This window comes from Staurois parvus, unplaced genomic scaffold (genome assembly GCF_062004578.1).
Source record: "Staurois parvus isolate SC_StPar_1 unplaced genomic scaffold, SC_StPar_1.0 ptg000155l, whole genome shotgun sequence".
Taxonomy (NCBI): domain Eukaryota; kingdom Metazoa; phylum Chordata; class Amphibia; order Anura; family Ranidae; genus Staurois; species Staurois parvus.
In genome coordinates this window covers 115,739-140,931 of record NW_028317951.1, presented here as the reverse complement: position 1 = coordinate 140,931, position 25,193 = coordinate 115,739, and the positions used below count along the sequence as shown (strand labels likewise).

The following is a 25,193-nucleotide window of genomic DNA, read 5'->3' as shown; positions in this document are numbered from 1 at the left end:
TCATCAGGGCACTGATCATCAGTGCCCTGATGATCGGTGCCGATCCGTCCTCTGACAATTGCCGGTTATCAGAAGTACTTTCCTCACGCTGTGACAGCATGAGGAAAGTGCAGCCGATAACTGTCAACTGCATTTACCGGTGATCTGCTGTGTCATTGGACACAGGTGATCATGTGGTAAAAGGCCGCTGTGATTGGCCTTTTACCACATTACAAGATCAGCTGTGTCCGTAGGACACAACGATCACAGAGATCGCTGGGTGCATGCCCCCGGGGGCAAGCAGGAGAGCACGTTCTGGAAGGACGTCATATGATGCCCTCCCAGAACTGGACAATCGCGCTGTACCTGTCATTCGGCTATAGCGCAGTTGGCAAGTGGTTAAAGGGGCAGTGATATAGAGGAAATTATCTACTTTGAGGCGTGGTTAGGTTGTGGTGTGATAGCAGACATTTTTTGTGAATTCTCTGCAAGATGGATTTGTATACTTTGATTTCTTTGACACTTGACTTTGCTGAAACAAAAATCTTTGCCACTGACACAAATGCTCAGGTGATGTTAAAGTGTGGCTGACAAGCGTCAATGTCTCATGAAAGCAGCATGCTGCTGAATTTTCAAGATAACACACTACTACTTCTGTGTGCAGAGCACTGCGTGGTGCCATTGTAATATTCATGGCAGGCATTGAAGGGCAGTTATGAGGCTGAATAAATGCTGCTTCTTGAGAACGTCAGGAAGATGAAATGCCGCGTCAGAGCATAGCAGGAAGAGACATCATCCCGTATAGCGACACCGGAAGTGGTTAATACAGGAGAAGGTGGCGGTGAGAGAGCCAGATCCGTGTTATACCTGTGCTTATGATGTAACATGCGTTTTTATCCTGGTGCAAGGGTATGCACCTAACAATGTGAGTGGGCATTGTGGAAATGGGTTTTAATAAATTAAAGGTTTTAAAGATTTTACACTATGGTAGTCTCCCTCCATCTCTCCCTACATGTTATGTGAGATAGTTAGAAGGAAAGAGTGCAGCTGGCCCAAGATGGAGAAAGCTGATGGTGGTTATCCATGATACTAAGCGCTGTATGACTCACCTGTGATAGGTAGTTCTGTGATACAAATGGACGCCACACTTTTCAGATATTTATTTGTAAAAAAAATTTAAAACCATTTATCATTTTCCTTCTACTTCACAGTTACGTGCCACTTTGTGTTGGTCTATCACATAAAATCCCAATAAATACGTTTACATTTTTGGTTGTAACATGACAAAACATTTCAAGGGGTATGAATACTTTTTGAAGGCACTGTATCCATCATGTCTGGGCCTTGCCTGATTTCTGCCCTCAGGGCCTCCGAATCCGAGTTATTCCTCTAACCCTCTTCCTCCCTTCTCTCTCTCTCTCTCTCTCTCTCTCTCTCTCTCTCTCTCTCTCTCTCTCTCTCTCTCTCTCTCTCTCCCTCTCTTACACATTCCTCCTTCATCTGTCTAACCTTCTTTGGCCATGGTTATACAGCCTTCATCTTTTGAAGCTGGCTGCAGGTGCAGAGCCTCCCCCTTGAGGTCTGTGAGAGAATTTTGGGACCTAGATTCTCTCTGTCCATCTATTAGTTCCAGCTCAACATCCCAGATTTCTTTTACTTTTGATGCTTGATGTCTTTGACTGATTTGTATGGTTTAGTCTGTTGTGGTTATCTATTACTCAGACCCTGTGAGGGCGATCCATATGCTTGACTTAAACTTTTGTATCTCTTTTGTTAAAATCCAGTAAAAAAAATTGAAATGAAAAAGGTTAACTATATTGATTGGAATTCTGGGAACACAAATTTTAGCTAGGAAAGTCAGGTCAACATTGCCAGCTGAATAATGTAAAATTCTTTAAATCTGTGGAAGAGGCAAGTGAGTTTTACCTTGAAAAAACAATTGTTACTAATGATTAAACACACAATCATTACCTTGGCAACAGAATATAAAATGAGATTATCCAGCTACATGCTCAACAAATCAGGCAGAAAATTGTGTCTTGAGTTAAATGCAGCAAAATATTACTTTGTGATACTATATTGTACTCCTGATGCAAGTCATACTGAACAAATGACACTAATGATAAGGTTTGTAACAGTGAAGGAAAGTACCAGAAGTGGACCTTCCATTGTAAATATTAAAGAACACTTCTTGAGCTCTTTCTTTCTGAAACATATCAAAGAGTTATATACTGATATTAATAATTTGAAAGGGCAAGGCTGCGATAATAGGGCAAATATAAAGGAAAAATCAGTGCAGTAGAGGCGAAAGTGTGTTGGAAGTGAACACTGACCTTACTTGTACTTTGCAGTTTCCATTCCTTAAATCTTGTAGCTAGTAATGTTGGTTTTCACCCATGTGCAAGCTGTGGAATTTGTAATATCATCCAGAGCATCTATGTATTTTTTTCAGCTACTATTGATCATTAGCAATATCTAAAAACCCACCTGCCAGTCTCATAGTAATACCGATGAATACACTGAAACCCTTAAGTACACTCACTGGGAAAGTCTCAATGATGCTGGAAAAGCTTTACAGAATCAAACTGTATAAAATAGATAATGCCATTACTGCAGTTATGGAGAATCCAGATTTGTCAGTTGTTTCTCACTCTAACATAGTTTCTAAAAGGAAGGAGTATCCAGAACAACATAGGCAATTTCAAGTTTCTACATGTGGCTGTTGTAATTTGATATATTGTTTGAAATAAATGTCACGTGTAAAAAGCTTCAAGCTGTTGAATTTGATATTCTAAAGCGCTTTAACAGCTGGAAAAAAGTGAAATTCTTCCTGCAAATATGTCATTCAGAGGAAGAGTTTAAATATATCCTAAAGGGCCTTTTCATGCGGGCTTTCTGATCAAGATCCCCTTTACATTTTTCCAGACCTAAACATGACAGATTGGAGGTAGCCTGGATACCAGAGTCTGTTTACATCCGGCCGCCTATAGAGTTAGCACAAGGTGGAGTTTTTTTTACTGTGTCCTACTCCGTGTCCTAGACTGTGCAATACAGTCTGTTGAGAAGCATTTCTTACAGTTCAGAGAACACAATAATAAATTTGGAATTTTGTATAACATCCCAAATGATAATTTAATCAACCTGAGAAAATGTTTTTACATGGCAAACACTGTGACACTATCTCTATATTCCCTGAAAAACAGTAGACCCCCCCCCAATGACATTTAAAAACAATTAAAAAAACAATAGAACCATTAACCATGTTACCACATACAGTAAATCTAATAAACTAAATCAGAATTTATCATATACAGCATGTTACAGCATAAGAGCTTAGAAGAAGGCACACAATCAGATGATCAGAAGAAGTCAGTCTTGCATATAAAATAAGGTAGAGTTCACTAGAACTTCAACTTGAAAGCTTATTTGATAAATGCATTTGATGTCTGGAAAGTCCATCCTCAGGGTTGTTTGTGGCAAAAAAATAAATCAATGTGCATAAAAAAAATGATCAAAGCAAATATACAGTATGTATGTAGTGTTTACGCTCGAAGGAGCTGCTGTTTTTCAGATCTCCATTCACAGTGCTAATGACCCTCTGGGCAGCACCTCTCCAAAACACCAATACTAAATAGGGAAAATGTATTTGTTCAACACACAATTTAATAACCAAAATGGAAGAAAAATGAACAAGTGCATAATAACAGGTACTAATGTTAACAAAAGAGCATCAAGATTCCCCAATCTTTAGAGGGCTGCACCTCATTGAGTAACAGACACCGTGTCCCTGTTTAGCACGAAGTTCTTACAGGTACTAATGTAGCACATAACTCTATAAAAACCTGGTGGACCAAATGTCTCTACCCCTAGGCTCTAAAATCAGAGAGGTCCTAAGTAAGGTGTTGTGTCGAAAATTAGAGGTTTGTTAGTCTCTGTAAAACACTTCTCACTGGCCAGTGTGTTGGTGATCATTGGGGCCCAAAGTTTCAGCATTGCAGCACTCACTCTTGAGCAAATCTCACAAAACCGGGCACAGGTGCCCAAATTGTATCCTATAACAGGTATTAATACCCCTTAGACAGTGGGCAGAAAGTTGCAGCCAGCAGCCTCTCACCATCAAATGAACTGGGGTTTCACCTCCTTCCACTCTCCATCTGGACTCAAAGACATCAGCTGTGATACAAGATTCAGCAATGATAATTTCCCCACAGACCTGTAAGCAGCAACACTGGACTCAATGATTCTGTTCTCCCACAGTCCTGGTAGTGACACCGCACTCAATGAGGATGATATGCCATGACCTAGTGATGTCAACAGCTGAGTCTCTCCTTTTTCCATAGTGAATCCTCTACCAGGCATCTCTCTGACACAGCAACCCACTTTAATGTGCATCTCAAACCATCCTGCACAGGACTGCCTTGAACCCAGGAAATCTGTCCCCTTTTTCCTCCTCCAACCTACCTGTCATGCTGGGAATTGTAGCCCATCCAGTCCATAGGTCCATAAGAAAACTGTCTCTGGGGACTTTATCTCTCACAATCCCAGTCAGTTCCCAGCAAACTTTGTCTTCTCCCAAACTGCACATAAATCAATTTCAGCTTTCACTGCTTTCGCAGATGGTGGTCAGGGCTCCCCTCCAGCTCTCAGTCTGCACCATAGCCCTGCAAATGTTCTGTGTCCCCAATATCTCCCCTCTCTCCTCACACAGATGTTCCTTCAGTTTTCTGATGGCCTGATAGGACGAGACAACATGCAAGTGTCAACTCTGTAATGATGGCAGCCTAGTTCATGCTGCAAAGCACAGCATTGCTGTGGACTGGGGCTACATGTGTCCAAATGAGACTCCAAACTATACCCACACGAGACTCTACAAAATGACTGCCTATCTTAAATCAGATCTCATTGCAATAATTATGGCTCCTTGAACAGCAGATGGCAGATATTCTCGAAGAACAGTTATGAACCCCAAACTATAGCAAATAGTGTATATAGGTAAATCAATCATCGAGGTAGCAGTTGGGAACCCCCACATCACATACGTATGGTCTGTTTCCTAGTTGGTCCAGCTCTAGGGAGTGAGATCCTCTTTAGCATGAGAGTCACATCATACTTATATATGAAGCCATCAATAAAGTGAGATATTCACTCACAAAGGAGTTCTTGAAGATAAATAATAACATGTATATAGCATGTTGATAGTACAATCAGATTATCTGACAGGCCCCCAAAGCTATATATTATGTCTTATAAGTCTTAAAAGACCAAATCATTTATTTGAGAGCAGGGGCGGACTGACCATTTGGTCAATTGGACAATTTGGAGGGCCCGGGGTCAGTAGGGGGCCCCATGAGATGCCCCTGGTACCTTTTTCATAGGCTTTTATAGGCCCCATGATCCCCTACTGCCCGGGGGCCCCATGAGTTGTCAGTCCGCCCCTGTTTGAGAGGCTTCAGGAGAGATACATAGCTACAGCATTAGTGGACCATTGTGCAAATCCAAGGCAGTTCAAGCGTCACTATTTTGAGTTGTAACATTTTATGGAGTTGCAGTTTTTTTCTTATATTTTTGTACAGACACCTGAAGCTTTTATTCATTAAAAATAAATGAACACATATCTAATGAAGAGATTTGCCTGGGGTTAACAATCTGCATGTCTATAGTGTTAGCTACAATAGGTGCCATTTCACACTTCAGAGAATTCATCTAGATGTTGCAGTTTGCTTGCCAGCAAACAAGAAGGGCACCTATCAACAGAGCTTATTGTACATCTGAAGAGTCAATATTTCTTTTTCACGTTTTTGATAGAATTTTCTGGTTTAAATTGTTGGTTATTTCCAAGGATCCATTGCTCCAATTAATATACTGTAAAAGTATATGTACTTGTGTTTAAACACATATTTTTAAACCTCCAGCATTTTGATATGGAGTTGTCTATATGTCACAATGCATTAGCCTGGAGGTGTAGGAATGTTTGATGTTGGCAGAGGAAGTCTTTATTAGGACAATAGTCGACGAGATCAAAATATATTGCAAGTTAGGAAGTGGGAAATATAACCTTGGGTATCTCATAAAATTCACACATACAAGGAATAGGTGCTGCAACCCTCATAGCATGTTTTCCATAAGGAGTATATATCTCACTATGCGACTCCTGTGGCTTCCACCCGCCGAACCAGTAAATCAAATCATATAGGATCGGCAACAAGGTGAAGATGAATTGTAGAAAGTTTCATTCAGATGTTGAGTAAAATTAATTCCAGAATGCAAGCAACACCAACGCGTTTCAGTCAAATGAGACCTTACTCATAGTTATATGAATAAAAATTTCTACAATTCATCTTCACCTTGTTCCCGATCCTATATGATTTGGTATTTCATCATAACCTGCATATGGCAAAAACCTGGGAGACCAGTAAATCCACTCCAAACAACATGGCTTATCGCTTGTGAGGCGCAAACCTGTTTGGGTTCCATTCGCTGGCATGTTGGTGAACACAGCCAACAACCCACAAACTGTAAACTGCAAATGCAATGTGATTGAGGTCAATGGGAAATGAATCTGAAAAATCAATACTCTTCATTTTCATGGCTAATAGGCAAGTGATTGTCAGAGGCGTGGGGAGCTGGACACATAAACCAGTGGAATAATATATTGTTTGCCAGGAAGCTCTTTAATAAGGCTTGAAGTAAAACATTAAAAATGCACAATTCTTTGGCTGTGAAGTGGTAAATCTGTAGGGTCTACTAAAGCCTACTGTAAAAAATGCATGACCAATAAAGATTTGCTATTAGGACTGAAAGCAGTGGGTCAATCAACTTAGTGTTTCTACTGCATTTGATGCGAGGAAGCTCTTAAATGTTTCATAAGCAATATTTTTCAAACTACCCCAGACATATATCCCAAAAAAACTTTTCTCAAAGTGTAGCAGACCAATAAGCAATCCGGTTTGATTAACCTAAATACTCCAAACTGATGATAGGTTGCTATTGCTTACTGTACTTTGCAGATGATCCTTTGTATTTTAGTAAATCAATTTAAAAATAAAATTTTTGGGTTTCTTTTTATTGTGAGTGCCCACCCTAAAAAATTAAACTGTGCAGTATAGCAAGAGGTAATTTTCAGCCATTTATTACAAAAGCAGAATAACTGCTACTGCAGAAGGTTATTAAAATTAGAAATAACCTACTGTTACTCCTATATTTATATAACTATTTTTGTTTAACAGCTTGCCTACCAGCCGCAGTGTATATACTGCGACAGGGCGGCACCGCTGTGCTAAACCACGTTTTAAAACATCGTTTAGCAAAACAGGTAGGGGGTGCGCGCGGGGCGCGCGCCTGCCCTACCTGCGCCGCCGATCGCGGCCGCGGATGTCAATCACCGGGTCCCGGCCAGTCACTACCCGCCGGCTCCTGGCGATTACCGGCAATCACTGACAGAGAGCACGGCTGCAGTGTTTACACTGCACCCCTGCTCCCTGTCAGCTCCTAACACACTGCCACGGAGAGCAGAGATTAGCTTTCCGGGACAGCATGTTCTTGTGAAGTACACACCCCCCGCCCACTAGTAAAACACTCCCCTCACACAGTTAACCCTTTCATTGAATAAAAAAGTTAACCCCTTCCTCCCCAGTGTCATTAGTACAGTGTCAGTGTTTTTTCTTTTCATTGATCGCTGTATTGGTGTCACTGCACTGGGGATGTCAGTGACCCCAAGTCAGTTCCCCCCCAGTGTTAAAATGTCCGCCGCAGTCCCGCTGTCCCGCCATAAGTTGCTAATCACTGTCATAAATCGCTGATCACCGCCATAAGTCGCTGATTGCCGCAATTATTATTATAAAAAAAAAAATCCCAGTATCTTTCCCGCCATTTGTAAACGCTATAACTTTCACGTAAACCAATTAATTTACACGTATTTGGATTTTTTTTAGCAAAGACATGTCGCAGAATACATTTTGGCAGAAATTTATGACAAAATTTGATTTTTAAATTTTTTTACTGGACATGTTTTATAGCAAAAAGTCCAAAATGTTGTTTTTTTTCTCAAAATTGTCAGCATTTTTTTTTATAGCACAAAAAATAAAAACCGCACAGGCGATCAAATACCACTAAAAGAAAGCTCAATTTGTGATAAAAAAGGACGTAAATTTAATTTGGGTGCAGTGTTGCATGACCGCGCAATTGTCAGTTAAAGTAACGCAGTGACGTAACACAAACCACTTCTGTAACCGCTTCCTGACCACCCTATAGCAGAAATACTGCTACAGGGTGGCACAGGTGCACAAAATCACATATATATATATACACATGATTTGTGCTCCCGTGGTTTTCACGCCCCTCCCAGATGGCGTCAGATTGTCCGTCAGTACACCAGTTATCACATTTAACCCCTTGATTGCGAGCAACAGGCTCATATACAATAAATCTGCATTGCTAGTATAGTGTCTGAACGGATCAATATCTTTGATCAGATCAGCACTATACCAGAGTTTACATTAGTATAGCATCCTCAAAAATGCAGCGTTAACGGGATCAGCCCCAGCACCTGCCAGCACCTGTGTTTAGCCCCTACGCTTACCCCCCCTTCTCCCCCAGCAAGTGCAGTGTCAGTAGGTCCCTGTCACTTGATATATTACACACAAAACCGCAGTGTTCGCAGAATCAGGCCTGATCTCTATAAGCACTTGCCGGTGAATTTTGATGACTCTCATATGCAGCCTATTAGATTGTAAGCTCCCAGGATCAGGCCCTCCTAACCCTCTTGTATTGAACTGTATTGTTGATGTATTGTCTCCCGTTATATTGTAGAGCTGAGCAAACTGTTGGCGCTATATAAATCCTGTATAATAATAATAATACCAGCACCGCCTATGGATATTAAAAAATTATACAGTTTGTCGCCATTGCACAGGGCATGCACAGTTTTAAAGCATGTCATGTTTGGTGTCTATTTACTCGGTATACCATCATCTTTTAAATTTTACCAAATAATTGGCCAATATGTTGTGCTTTTGTGTGAGTACTATGTGCCTTACAAAATTGTAGTACCCACCATTTTGTTCACTATGGTGCTTGCTTTAAAAAAATATATAATGTTTGGGGTTTAAATTAATTTCCTATCAAAAAAGACTGATTTTTTTCATGTGAACAAAAAGTGTCAGAAAACGCTTAGTCTTCATGTGGTTGGAAGAGTGAATGATGTACGGCATAAACTTCTAATGCTGGGCATAAAACACCCCCACCCCCCAAAATGACCCCTTTTTGGAAAGTAGACACCCCAAACTATTTGCTGAGAGGCATGTTGAATCAATAGAAGAATTTATTTTTTTACGACAAGTTTTTGGAAAATGACAAACAAAAAATGTTTTTTTTTTTACACAAAATTGTCACTTAAATGATTTACTGCTCACACATGCCATGGGTATATGTGGAATTACTCCCCAAAATACATTCTGCTACTTCTCCTGAGTATGGGGGTACCACATGTGAGAGACGTTTTGACAGTCTAGCCAAGTACAGGACCCCAAAATCCAATAAGCATCTTCAGGCTTTTAAAGGGCTTTATTTCCTCATTACACTTCCTGACTACCTATCACAGTTTCGGAGGCCCTGAAATGCCAGGATAGCACCTAACCCCCCCCAAATGATCCTCTTTTGGAAAGTAGACGCCCCAAAGAATTTGATAAGAAGCATGGTAAGTATTTTGCAGATCTCATTTGTTGCCACAAGTTTTTGAAAAATGAAGAAAAAAAAACAAAAATATTTTTTCTATTTTTTTTTATATTTCAAAACCTTGTGAGAAAAAATGAGATCTGCAAAATACTCACCATGCCTCTTTTTAAATTCCTTGGGGTGTCTACTTTCCAGAAAGGGGTCATTGGGGGGGTTTGGTGCTATCACATCAAAACTTAACAGAAATGGCCATGTGACATACTGACCGGTTAGGTACCAGACTAAAGTGGCCCTAATTTGATTTTGTTTTCCACATAAAATCCTGGAAATTGCATTCTTTATTTAAAGCCTGATGAGTGTTAGTTACACAGGGACAGAGCTAGACTGGCAAAAACAATAAAGAAGATACAACAATAAAATACATTAGTTTACCTTTAAACAAAATAAAATTCCTAGCAAAGTATGTAAAGATATGCATACTGATTAGTGTTTTATGAACATTAAGATCTCTATGAAATAAAAGATATAATTTCAAAGATTCCATCTCTCTCTTTCCATTTATTCATTTTATTATTACAGTATATTTCCATAACAAATAGAACATTTTTGTATACTGTATCAAAAGGACTATTTTTATTTATAAAACAATTGGAATTACTCATTTATTCTCCTGCACTTATCTTCATTGTGATTACATATAAATAAGTACAACTGCTAAATATATTAATTAATAATGATTGATAGTAATGGGGATAGTTTATGGAAATGAGCAATTGTTTCAGGGTTGGATTCACAGGATAGTCATTGAACCCATTGTTTAGTTTAAAATTGCAATCCCATCCCTACTGAAGTCTATAAAGGTGAATCTTGAAAATCAGATACCATATCATAGGGAATGGGTCCACCTTTTATTGCAACATCAGAACGGAGACATGGGAAAATGCCAATTCTTTAAATTACATGCTTGGTGGATGCCTTTAAGCTGTATATGCTGATAACAAACAGTACGATTCTCATAAACAGCGTCAGAGTGTAGTTTTTTGGGGGTTTTTTGGCTGCAGTAGTTTTGATTGCAACCTGCGACACCTGATATTTTATGGAAAATAAATACTGAGCTACTAATCTATATATACTATATTGTAAAGCGCTGGGCAAACTGTTGGCGCTATATAAATCCTGTAGAATAATAATAATAACTAGAAAAGCTAAAATTTCTGGGGAAATTGTGTGAAGTGTTCTTGCCTCCACCAGTAGTCTACAACTGGAGTTGGCGGAGTAACTGGGTGGAGTGGCTTGAGTAACTGTTGTGTGGTTGGAGTGGCTGGAGTAACTATTGTGTGGTTGGAGTGGCTGGAGTAACTGTGAAAAGGTCAATGGGTGGCGTGAGTTGCAAACAAATGGTCATATTGTGAAAACTATCAGGACTATGGCTTAGCCGTGGACATTTATAGTGGCAGCAGGGATAGCTGAACGCTTTGATATAAGATTTGTGTAGGGAGTGATGGCAGTTTAGAAATCATGTCCTAATTTTTCAGCTCACACTCTAGCTTTTGTCACTCTGCTGCCTGCTGGCACACTTAGGTTCCTATAGAAACTCACTCTGCAACAAGGGCAGAGAAGAGCGGTTAAAAACAAACTGCTCCAACTTGCTCACTTCACTGGCGGTTGCCATCTTCAAACGGTTGTAGTTTAAAAATGATAAATCCTACACCAAAGAGCTTTATGTTGTGAGAATCACAAGACCCAGACCTACATTTTGATGCATAGTATGTCTCTGAAATATAAAAAATGAAGGCACAGTCGCAGTTTAGAAATTGCCCTTCAAATTTGAGGTGGCTAGAGTGGAGTTTCAATGAATGTCAATTGGCGGCATGAGTTGCAAACAAATGGTCATATTGTGAAAACTATCAGGACTATGACTTAGCCGTGGACATTTTTTGTGGCAGCAGGGATAGCTGAACGTTTTGATATAAGATTTGTGTAGGTGGACTTGAAAATGAGGGAGTGATGGCAGTTTAGAAATCATGTCCTGATTTTTCAGCTCACACTCTAGCTTTTGTCAGCTCCCACTCTAGTTTTGAAAATTCCACCATTCATTCCAATGGGACCAATTTCACCACAAAAACGCAGATATTTTGTGAACCATTCGGCGAAACGTTCCACACAGTAATAGCACACCAATCGGGAACAATCCTCACGTTTCGGTATATTACTGTCTATGTAGTGTAAAAACTGTGGGAGGAGTTAGGGTGGTAAATTTGGCTATAATAATAAGAATATATATGTGAGATAACAGTAAGTGGTCTTGCCATGCAAGAACACTTAATAATCTGTATGTAACCCTCTCAATTAAAAAAAAAAACATGACAAAGCTAAATTTGAACTCACTGCTGGGTTACTGCTAACATTGGTATCTGTTCAAACACCTACAAAAATTCAAAGATACACAAATGCAGTGCAGCCACCCTCTAAAGTTATATTATTACTTCTGTGAATAAACAATAGTGGGCACCAACAAGGGTAATTACAGCTAAATACACTCAAATCTTATTTACCCCAATTCTGTGCAATATGTACAGTATATACATAATTCTTCATGAATAGTGGTGGAAACGTTCAATTTGTTCTAAAGTATATTGTGCCTCTTCCTTCTCAAGGGCGCATAGCAGCCATTTTCTGTTTGAGTGCTGATAATGTGATCTTTTTCTCCTCCTCCTCACAGGCGCATATCAGACATTTGTTTGGACTCCTACTGCATTCCTTTACTCCTTTCATAGTGCTGAGAGCCAAACACTGATCCAAGCCTATCCATTTTCCTACCCACCAATACTATTTAACTGCCAGTTGCATTCACAATGCCTAAGTTTGCACTGTTTATAGACAGCACAGGTCACAGGGAAAATGCAAAGGACCAATCATAGTGCACTGTGAACAATTGGTCACGTAAATCACATGCCAGTTGACCAATAAACATCATTCAAAATTAAGCTTGTGAGTTGGTGACAGAGTTGTCATTTAGGCTTACTTTATATCTATTAGCTGTGTGCATTGCTACAAGGCAGGTTAATGCATAGTACTATGTGCAGTGTAGTGTATTCATTTTGAATGTCACCCCAACACAAACATACAGTAGATGTCAGTGCATATGCACTAGTGTGAACCACAGTGCACATATTGTGTGTTGTGGAGTGCTACATTAATCAGAAAGATCATACAGTGAGGATCAGAAGTATTTGAACACCCTGCGATTTTGCAAGTTCCCCCACTTAGAAATCATGGAGGGGTCTGAAATTCACATTGCAGGTGTATTCCCACTCTGAGAGACAGAATTAAAAAAAAATTCAGGAAATCACATTGTATGATTTTTAAAGAATTTATTTGTCTTGCACTGCTGATCATACAGTGGGGATCGAAAGTTTGGGCACCCCAGCTAAAAATTTGTATTAATGTGCATAAAGAAGCCAAGGAAAGATGGAAAAATCTCCAAAAGGCATCAAATTACAGATTAGACATTCTTATAATATGTCAACAAAAGTTAGATTTTATTTCCATCATTTACACTTTCAAAATAACAGAAAACAAAAAAATGGCGTCTGCAAAAGTTTGGGCACCCTGCAGAGTTAATATCTTGTACTGCCCCCTTTGGCAAGTATCACAGCTTGTAAACGCTTTTTGTAGCCAGCCAAGAGTCTTTCAATTCTTGTTTGAGGTATCTTTGCCCATTCTTCCTTACAAAAGTCTTCCAGTTCTTTGAGATTTCTGGGCTGTCTGTCACGCACTGCTCTTTTAAGGTCTATCCATAGATTTTCAATTATGCTGAGGTCAGGAGATTGTGAAGGCCATGGCAAAACCTTCAGTTTACGCCTCTTGATGTAATCCCCCATGGATTTCAAGGTGTGTTTAGGATCATTATCCATTTGTAGAAGCCATCTGTCAGGAATGGACTGGCCAGCAATGGTGGGACTCACCTGCCTTTTGATCTGCAGTACCAGGGCTGGCCAGCGGATGCTCCCAGCAATCAGAGACTCAACTTTGCAGCCAGCTAACACCTGGAACTGATTATGCTGGGGTATTTAAGGGATGGCCAGACCCACAGACTCTGCCTTGGTGTTGTGTTTGTCATGGGCCCTGTATCCTGTTTCTGTCCTGCATCCTGTTTCTGAACCGCTGCTGACTTCTCCTGCTCTGATCCCGGCTCGCTCCTGACCATCCCTCTGCCTGACCCTCTGTACCACGCTGCTTGCTACCTGTTCTGATCCCTGGCTTGTGACCCTGACCATCCCTCTGCCTGACCCTCTGTACTACGCTGCTTGCTACCTGCTGAACCTGGCCTGTGACCCCGACCAATCTCCGCTTGCTCCCCCTGTACCTACCTGCCCTATTGATATTGACCCGGCCTGCCTGACGACGCTTGCTTGTATGTACTGTTATCTGTGGGTGGTTGGTTTGGTTTGGTTTGGTTGCACTGTATTATGTTTTAGTATTGCACTGCGTTTATGTTTGTATTGTTAGTGTTAATAAATTATATTGTTTATAACATATCTGAGGTCTGCGTTTCCCTGCGTCAGCCACACACCTCTGGTCACACCTGGGAGCCCTGACATTACACCAAGGCCAATCCTGACCAGAAGTGGCTGCACAGGGAAGCCATCTTGGTTTGTTGATGGGAAGGATGGATCTTGATGAGGTTGCGTATTTATATCTGCTAGTGTTTGATGACAGGGAGTATGCTTATCAAACTCTGAAGGAGTATCCCCGGGATGAACTGCTAGAATGTACACGGCTCGCTCATGTTCTAGTAGATCAGGGCACAGAGTTCTCTGAGGTGCAGCCTTTGATTGAGGTTTGTGCTGAGTTGGTTTCATCTGGTTCCCCCGAATGCAGGGATGAATTTTTGCCACCATTTAGTGCAGACCAGGTAGAGTCCCTGGTGTGGTTATTAGAGGATGATGTGGGTTACTTTCTGGAGCGTTATTCCACATGTTCACCACAGACACTAAGAGATTGTATAAACGCAGTGCAATACTAAAACATAATACAGTGCAACCAAACCAAACCAAACCAACCACCCACAGATAACAGTACATACAAGCAAGCGTCGTCAGGCAGGCCGGGTCAATATCAATAGGGCAGGTAGGTACAGGGGGAGCAAGCGGAGATTGGTCGGGGTCACAGGCCAGGTTCAGCAGGTAGCAAGCAGCGTAGTACAGAGGGTCAGGCAGAGGGATGGTCAGGGTCACAAGCCAGGGATCAGAACAGGTAGCAAGCAGCGTGGTACAGAGGGTCAGGCAGAGGGATGGTCAGGAGCGAGCCGGGATCAGAGCAGGAGAAGTCAGCAGCGGTTCAGAAACAGGATGCAGGACAGAAACAGGATACAGGGCCCAGGACAAACACAACACCAAGGCAGAGTCTGTGGGTCTGGCCATCCCTTAAATACCCCAGCATAATCAGTTCCAGGTGTTAGCTGGCTGCAAAGTTGAGTCTCTGATTGCTGGGAGCATCCGCTGGCCAGCCCTGGTACTGCAGATCAAAAGGCAGGTGAGTCCCACCATTGCTGGCCAGTCCATTCCTGACACCATCCTCTCTTTAACTTCAGCTTTTTCACAGATGGCATCAAGTTACCATCCAAAATTTGCTGAAATTTTATTGAATCCATTTTTCCTTCTACTCCTGAGATGTTCCCTGTGCCACTGGCTGCAACACGACCCCAAAGCATGATTGATCCAACCCCATGCTTAACAGTTGAACAGAGGTTCTTTTCATTAAATTCTGTGCCCCTTCTTCTCCAAACGTACCTTTGCTCATTCCGGCCAAAAAGTTCAATTTTAACCTCATCGGTCCACAGAACTTGTTTCCAAAATGCATCAGGCTTGTCTATATGTTCATTTGCAAAGTTCAAACAATGATTTTTGTGGTGAGGATGTAGAAGGGGTTTTCTTCTGATGACTCTTCCATGAAGACCATATTTGTACAAGTATCTCTGTATAGTGGAATAGTGTACCACAACTCCAGTGTCTGCCAGATCTTTCTGGAGGGATCGTGCAGTCAAACGTGGGTTTTGAATTGTTTTTCTCACAATCCTGCGAGCTGTTATGTCTGATATTTTTCTTGGTCTTCCAGATCTTGCTTTAACTTCCACTGTTCCTGATGACTGCCATTTCTTAATTCCATTCCGAACAGAGGATATTGACATCTGAAAACATTTTGCTATCTTCTTATAGCCTTCTCCAGCTTTGTGAGCGTCAACTATTTTCAGTTTCAGTTTTCTAGACAACTGCTTAGAAGAACCCATGGTGCTGATTGTTGGGACAAGGTCAGATGAGTCTGAGCATTTAAAACCTTTGAGATTGACATAACCTGGTCTTCCCAGACGATGATTGAGAACAATCCATGACACTGGCAGGTCTCAGCTTGGCAAAGGGGGCAGTGCATGCTATAAATTCTGCAGGGTGCCCAAACTTTTGCAGATGCCATTTTTTTGTTTTCTGTTATTTTGAAAGTGTAAATGATGGAAATAAAATCTAACTTTTGTTGACATATTATAAGAATGTCTAATCTGTAATTTGATGCCTTTTGGAGATTTTTCTCTTTCCTTGGCTTCTATATGCACATTAATACAAATTTTTAGCTGGGGTGCCCAAACTTTCGATCCCCACTGTAGGTATTTGAACACCTAAGAAACAGCAAGAATTCTGGCTCTCAAAGACCTGTTACTGTGCCTTTAAAAAGTCCACCTCTACTCCACTCATTAATCTAATTTAGTAGCAACTGTCTGAGCTCTTTAAAGACACCTGTCCACCCCACAGTCAGTCAGACGCCAACTACTACCATGGGCAAGACCAAAGAGCTGTCAAAAGACACCAGAGACTAAATTGTGGACCTCCACAAGGCTGGAAAGGGCTACGGGGTAATTGCCAAGCAGCTTGGTGAAAATAGATCAACTGTTGGAGCAAGTGTTAGAAAATGGAAGAGACTAAAGATGACTGTCAGTCTCCCTCGGACTGGGGCTCCATGCAAGATCTCACCTCGTGGGGTATCACTGATGATAAGAAAGGTGAGGAATCAGCCCAGAACTACAAGGGAGGAGCTGGTCAATGACATGAAGAGAGCTGGGACCACAGTTTCAAAGGTCATTGTCGGTAGAACACTACGCCGTCATGGTTTCAAATCATGCATTGCACGGAAGGTTCCCCTGTTCAAGTCATCACATATCCAGACCGTCTGAAGTTTGCCAATGACTATCCGGATGATCCAGAGGAGGCATGGGCGAAAGTCATGTGGTCAGATGAGACCAAAGTAGAACTTTTTGGTCTAAACTTCACCGTGGTGTTTGGAGGAAAAAGAAGGATGAGTTGCATCCCAAGAACACCATCCCCACTGTGAAACATGGGGGTGGTAACATCATGCTTTGGGGGTGTTTTCTGCGAAGGGGACAGGACGACTGCACTGTATTAAGAAGAGGATGAATGGGGCCATTTATTGTGAGATTTTGAGCAACAACCTCCTTCCCTCAGTCAGAGCATTGAAGATGGGTCGTGGCTGGGTCTTCCAACATGACATCGACCCGAAGCACACAGTCAGGATAACCAAGGAGTGGCTCCGTAAGAAGCATATCAAGGTTCTGGAGTGGCCTAGCCAGTATCCAGACCTAAATCCAATAGAACATCTTTGGAGGGAGCTGAAACTCCGTGTTGCTCAGCGACAGCCCCGAAACCTGACAGATCTAGAGGAGATCTGTGTGGAGGAGTGGGCCAAATTCCCTGTTGCAGTGTGTGCAAACCTGGTCAAGAACTACAGGAAATGTTTGACCTCTGTAATTGCAAACAAAGGCTTCTGTACCAAATATTAACACTGATTTTCTCAGGTGTTCAAATACTTCTGTTCAGCAGTGCAAGACAAATAAATTCTTTAAAAATCATACAATGTGATTTCCTGATTTTTTTTTTTAATTCTGTCTCTCAGAGTGGGAATGCACCTACAATGTGAACTTCAGACCCCTCCATGATTTCTAAGTGGGAGAACTTGCAAAAACGCAGGGTGTTCAAATACTTCTGTTCCTCACTGTATATGTATTTGTGTGTGTGTGTTTGTTTTTATATGATTTTATCATTTTAAAAAAATTTATGATTTTACATTTATTTAAGTCTATTAATTAGGTTAACTATTTGGCTTTTGGTCTCTTTCGGATTATGTGATTTACATAGTGTAATTCATTGATGTATGTTGAGGTTAGAGCTACATTTTTAGATCTAATTTGTGGGAATTCTTTGTAGTGTAAATTTGACTTTGTGTGCTCCCCTATTTCACTTGGTAAGCAGCTATTAAAATTACTTTTTTTGTACATTAAAGAAGTCTGAAAAAATTAAAAGTCAGCAGGTACAAATACTGTAGCAGTTGACTTTTAATAAAAAAGAGAACTTACCTGTCCAGGAATCCAGAACTGTCCTAGTCCGGGCTGATTATTTGACAATCTTTGGGTCCCCGGTGTGTTCTTGTGACTTCACAGCTGGCTTCTCACTGCACATGTACGAGCCACGCTGCACTTTTTGAATGGTCCCACAGCCTTCTGGGACCTGTGACATGTACCAGAAGGTTGCAAGCAGGGGGCATCAGAGAACCTTCAGTATAATCACCACAGCAATCCCCCTCTTTGGAAAGAAGTGCCAAACACAGAAGATAGGGGGGAGGAGGGCATAAAGTAGAGTGAAGTTCCACTTTAAGCTGTGCTGCCAGATCATTAAAAATTAAAGGGCTGTCCTAACATAGAGTGCCTAATACAGAAAACTTGTGGGGCACAGTGTGTTTGCAGCGATACCCCCAAAGGAGCAGCTTGATAGATGTGTCCTTTTGTCTTTCCCCTGCGATGACCTGCCCTAGCTGAAGTCAAACTCACAGACACACCAGTAGTGTAAAGTGGGCTTTGTTAATAGACAAGGATATCATTGACAATAAAGGCTCTGTAACAAATGAAGTTCAGCACAATTGTAGACAGGTATTACAAGTCAACCATATGGCCTATCTAGATTTAGAGCTCCTCCTAAGCCACTAGCCAGTGGCATTGGGAACCTAGATCAAAGCAAATAAAATGCAGTAAATTCAGACCAAAAGACCTCTACCACAGATAGACTCTTTGGTCTCAGGCGGCCCCCAAAGGCCAGGCAACAGGTCACACCCAGGGGCGGACTGACAACTCATGGGGCCCCCGGGCAATAGGGGCTCATGGGGCCCCTGTGTCCTTGCCCAAACTCAAAAAAGCCTATGAAAAATGTACCAGGGGCATCTCATGGGGCCCCTATTGACCCCGGGCCCTCAGGCAGTGACCGGGATTCCAAATGATCAGTCCGCCCCTGGTCACACCACATTCATAGGGCTCCCATATCAAGCCAGCATTGCTGAATTAAAGAACTTCTTCCTTTCTGGATGCCATTGTTTTGTAACTGCCCTATATTTTTTTGCCACTGTAGCTCTCTGCAGTCGGTCTCTAGCTCAGGGTTCCATAACTCTGTAGCACCACACATTTCTCAGTCATCCACAGTTCTCAGCTCTGACAGTAGGGTTTGCATACTTAACAGTTCACACAGCAACAGCTCCTGACCAGCACCACTGAATCCAGTAGTAGTTCAGTCCTTTCATGCAGGGAGGGGTATAAGGCTGCTCTCTCTCTGGGTCCCTGCTGAGCACAGCCCCTTGGCACTGTCTAGTCTCTGGATGGTCATAGCACTCGGCTCTGCACAGCTCAAGCCTGACCCTCAGCACAGAAGCAGCATGTAGTATTTACTCTCCCTACACATAACAGTGGCAGCACAACATAGTTCCTGTACAGTAGGGTGACCAGAGAGCCATAGTTTCTGGGGACAGTCCCTGATTTTATGGGGCTGTCCCTGGAAAAGAAATGTTCCCAATTTCATCCTTGGTTAAAAGAATGTGTTCCCGATTTCTTTACTAATGGTGTCCCCGATTTCTTTACTAATGGTGTCCCCAGTCCAGGTGAGTAATCCATCTTAGCAACATTTCTGTGACTGGCCTGGAGCAGAAGGAGTGAGGGGAGGGGTGTGTCTGCTTTTGGCAGTGTCCAGGGTTACTGGTGTCACATGATGATATTACGTGGTCTCTCGGCTTGTACACACTTAATTGCGGATGGATATGGACTATTTTCTGCCCTGCTCTTGCTTGTGATGTTGATTTACAGTGCGCACCTGGGCCTGCACTCTTGACCCAGAGCAAAGTAGACTCAGGTGTTATTAAACCATACTCCTTTAACCTCCCTGGCGGTGCGATTATTTCCGATTTTTTGTGCTGAAAGCGGTACCATTTTTTTGCATGGAAATATGTAGTTTTTTATTGCAGGCTGTAATTTTTAGGAATAACTCACTGAAATCTGTCCGAACAAGAGTCTAGTAAACATTCCGGATATGATAAAACTTGAAACACGAAATCATAAATTATAATTTAATAAATAATCCTAAAAAATAATAATAATATATTTAATTCAATAATATAATCAAACCAAAAACACTGAAATTTGAAATACAGAGGCAAATTCGCACATCGCTGAGCAAAGTCGCAAAATCGTTTTCAGTGTCTGATGACAAATTTCCCCATGAATCATTATCACTCAATTCTGCAAGTGGTTCTGATTTACTATCACTGTTCTCTAGCTGGTCTACAACCGCTTTTGACATAAAGGGACGCTTTTTGGATGCCATGGACTTTTCTAAGTTTCCAGGCAGAAAGAACAGTCAAAATGCAGGCAGGGCACAGGACAAAGCAATAGGGACAAAATGTATGTGAAATGCATTGAAACAGCAATGTTTTACTATGTAATAATCATTTTAAAAAAAATTAAATTTTTAAAAAATTTCAAATTTGCAGCAGGTCCCGGCGCCCGTACGTCCCGACGTCACAGGGACCGGAAGACGGAAGACGGATGCCGGCATTGGCCAGAGGAGATGGCCGGGGACGCTGCAGGGGACACATCGTGGGAGCGAAGGACAAGGTAAGTGCTGCAGGGACTCCCTGAGCAATGCCGCATGGTAAGCCCGAGTGTAGCTCGGGGTTACCGCTCTTGGTACTGAAATTTTACCCCGAGCTACACTCGGGAATACCTCCAAGGAGGTTAATGCACACCAACTGTTAGCACAATTTGGCCATACCCAACATTTGGTGTAGGGCAGCTTGCATGCCGCTATCATCCCCACCCCTTGCTCCAACCCTGCTTCACTCCAATAAAAGTGGACGTGGTCAGTAGTCTGTGCCTGGATTTCAATGAGAAATTAAGGCCACCTTACCGTACAGCTCCCTGCAACTTGGTGCACAGTATTCCCCTTCAACCCAACAGCCTGCAAGACTCTCGCTGAAACTCTCAGTTTCTCAACGTCCCAACTCTCCTGCTCACCACACAGCTCAGTTTTTTCCACCAGCAATATGTAGCAGTAGCAGACCTCCTGGCTCTCTCCCTAAAATCCCCAGCTTTGATTCTCTTCAACCATCCCTGTTGGGTCCAGTGCGAAAAGCTACTGTCTGGCTGCCTAAGTGGACCTTTCTCGTGCCTCTGCTTCTCTCAGCCACACCAGCCAATCCCACAACAGAACATATCCAGATTTGTACAGTAATCCAGCATGAAACTTTGCCACCGTGCAGGAGCTTTCTTTACAAAGACAAACCACTGCTGCTCTCTCGGATTGTGCAGGGTGACTGGTTTTATATCCACCTTCCTCTGTAATGTTCTGCAGGCAGCCTGTAGTGGGTGGGCCTGATAGATTCTCAGTTTGTTTGTTTGATAGATTCTGGTTTGTATGTATGTAAAGTATAAAGTTTTTTTGCCCATAGCTGAACTTTAAATTCATTTGCATAATTGTGTTGTCTAAATTGCAACTTAGTGCATAACCTGGAGCATGCTTTAACCTGAAGCACGAACCATTGCAAAAGAGCAACATAAAGGCATTATAATGAAATATACTGTAAATACAGTTCTACAACCTCTACCAAGTGTGGCTACATTTACATGGGCTCATTTGCCTAAGGAGATTAAAGACAAGGCATATTTCTGGTGTCCCAGAAGTCTTAAAACTGTGTACAATCACCTATAGACATGAATGGGTGTAGGAGGCTGTATGCAGCTTTTTGCATAAATTTGTGGGCATACACGAACATAATGCAACAAACACACTTTAGGTGTGTTCAGTGCACTACTTCTGTACAGGTGCCTTCACTCGTTCATGCCTATACTGTAGGTCAGGGGGGTCAAACTCCATTTCATTGCAGGCCATATCAGCATAATGGTTGCCCTCAATGGGCCGGTTGTATCTGTCAGACTAGATGTCCAGAGCACCACACCACCCATTACATCAGATGTCAAGAATCCCACACCCTCCCTAACATCACCATGCACCCCTTTGGGGGCAGAGCTGGAAAGTAGAAAGTGCAGGGTCTGGAGGAGGACCAAAGGAGGAGTGAAGTCAGTTACCAGAGTCTGCTGAGAGCTGAGACCAGGGGAGGAAGAGATGAGGGGGTGCTGCAGCTGCACTGAGAGGTGCAGGATTTGACAGAGGACTTCTATTCTCCTCTCTGCTGCCGACTGCTGAGACGAGGTGGGGGCAGAGACAAGGGGGTAACTGCAGGAGCGGTGCAAGGGCCACTGAAATGGCCTGGAGGGCCGGATTCGGCCCATGGGCCTTGTGTTTGACACCTGTGCTGTAGGTGTCTGTACACAGCTCTGGGACATCTGGGACACCAGAAATATGCTGTGTCTTTAATCTGCATAGGCAAATGCACACAAGAGAATGTAGCCTAAGTAGCAAAAATAAGGCATTTATTACAATTTGATTTTTTAATTATAAATAAAATTCAGTGGAAAACTGTAATTCATGTGAATATCATACAGTTCAAGCACAGCTGTTAAGCTGAAATGATACAGAGGGATTCTTATAAACAAGGATGAGGGAAGTAGCTCATCTTACTGTAATTGAGGGTTGCACTACTTAATTATAAATTGCAGCTAGTAGGCTTAAATCTCAACTGAATATCACAGCTGTCATATTTCTGTATGCCAATGTAATTGAAATAAAATAAAATAACATTTACCCTATAGTTATTATAACTTGATGATCTTTAAATTCCAGTAAGGCACACACACATAAGGATTAAAATATTTACTATTATGTTTTCCACATTATCTAAATGGGCATATAGGGCTTCATTTAATAAACAATGAAAAAACTATGATGGGTCGTACCACATTGCAACTAATCAACAATAGAATTACAAGAACAGAAAATACAAAAGATCATTATTTGGATGTTCAACACACACTGCAAACCAATTTTGGACTTCACCATGCACATTCAGTATCAGTGTAGGATTTGCCACAAAAGCACAGGGATTGTATTTGTAATGTGCACATTCATCGACATGCTCATGAGTCCTTCAATGCAGGTTTATCCCTGTCCACTTCTTTTTTTGTAGATCATGCTCAATATCTTTATCAACAAACTCTGCTCTGTGTCCTACATCTAAGCTATACATTTTGGCAATGCAGGTGTGTGACAATTACATAAAATCTCAACTTCTCAAACTAAATTTTAAGTCACTTTCCTTAGTAGACTTCCAGAACCTACTCTTCACACCCCTTCAGCAAAGACTACTCACAGGAGTCCCTGACGGCTCATCAATTCTTGTTTAAATACTTACATGTGGGAAACGGAAATCTCCAAATTCTGACACTTTGGAAATGTCCTTGTTAAATAGAGTTGGCCATGTTTCAAAGTATACTGTATATATAGGTATGTAAAATGGGTTTTGTTAGCCATTTTAAATATGACACAACACGTCAGTCCATTACATAAACATAATAGAGCCCTATAGCAAAATATTGATTTAGTAAAATTGAGATTGGGGGAACAAAGTAAGATTGGGTCTACTTCAAGTATTGGTATGGGGAGCTTTAAAAAACAAAAACTTCTCTGCAAAGATTTAGATGTTTGAAGTAGGCACAAGTTCATTTATTTCAAGGACATATTACCAAAGACAGTGCCTTACCACAATGAGAAACCCTTCACTAAATTACTTTCATAGCAATTTCATGCCTAGACAACAGACCTATTCTTTCTATCTAATAGTATGAGCCAAATGCTGTTGTAACAAAGATATTACTATACAGACATACTGCTTAACCCTACTTTGATATTGAGTTTGATATTGGATATTAGAAGTTATGCAGTTTGCTTACATATGTAGTTACACAGTCATTTGTATTAATGTAATAATGGCATTACTCTTATAGCTGCTTATCTATATTTTGACAGTAGCAGGCAGTATACAGCAAGATAAATTGTATATTACTGATACAAAAGATTCCATCTGATGTGATAAAAAGTAACACATTTAAAAATTAGGTTTCTTGTGAAAAGGGAAATTGTAAAATCCCAAAAGTACGATACAGAGATAGTTGAAAATGACTCATCCAAGCTGGTGCAAGAAGCAATGATGAAGTAAGAAGTTCACTTATCCATAGCAAGCAAACTGGCTAAACTGATCAAAACACATGAGTTTATGTGTTCTCTGTTCTCTGAACAGCCTTACAAAAAAAATCATACTGGTATGAAAACGATAAACAAAATCTGTCTAAGAGATGTCAACTTACGATATTCTAATTCTGCAGTGATTGAAGATAACTGAAGTTTTCAGGCTCAAGATTTATACCTCCAAATACCAAAAATCCATATGCAATACCAAAATGCTATACTATGTTAGCCAGTAAAATAGGTAGAGTTAAATTGGTGCTATTTATTGTCCAAATAAATAAGTATTATAGCTATAACTTTTTTCTTTCATTAAGATCAGAATAAAAGGACTCACCCTTCGCACAATGGAGACTTGGGCTCTTCCATATCAGTGTCATTGGTCAGTATGGTCCTTTGGTGAAAAGGGAACAGTCCTCCAATGATCAGTTCATGGTTTTTAGATTCTACAAATCCATGTAGATCAAACTTCCCTATCAATCTGCACTCCTGAGCCTGTACATGGTCTACAAAATGGTCCTGTAGGCAGATGGTCAAAGCAACAAGTAGGCAGAACACCTTGCTGTCCTTTAGAATGAGCATTTTGTTGGTTGTGGCGATAACAAGCACTAATGCAGCCAACGTCAGAGAGGATCAGTAGGTCCAGTAACTAGCTATAGAGGATTGTTTTCAGTTATTGACCTGTGAAGTTGTAGGATAATCCAGGGGAGGTTGACAGATGCTGAATCACACATAACATGGTGCATTTGTCAGACAAGAGAGGGAAGCTTTGCTATCAGCAACTAGTGAACCTGCTACCTTACCTGTAATAATATTAAATAGACCTGTTGGTATCCCTAGGGAACTCCACTGCTGTCATGACTGGAGGTGGTTCATGCACAAGACATGAAAAGGAAATCTTAGACAATTAGGTAAACTGCAGCTTAAAGATATATGAACCAGCGTGCTGTAGTTGATGCTGAGACTTGTGATTCCTCTATAGTTGATCCATAGGCAAGTGTTCCTAGAATATATATTTCTGCT

The 25,193-nt window shown here is 41.3% G+C and overlaps 1 protein-coding gene across 1 annotated transcript in view; it reads right to left on the bottom strand.

The window, feature by feature from the left end:
• Positions 1-24,896, bottom strand: part of LOC149463229 (vomeronasal type-2 receptor 1-like) — a 59,590-nt gene extending 34,694 nt beyond the window's left edge. The window contains exon 1 of the mRNA XM_089675670.1: positions 24,508-24,896. Coding sequence (XP_089531796.1) covers positions 24,508-24,752 — 245 coding nt within the window. The 5' untranslated portion in view covers positions 24,753-24,896. The remainder of the gene's footprint in view (positions 1-24,507) is intronic.
• Positions 24,897-25,193: the final 297 nt, after the last annotated feature.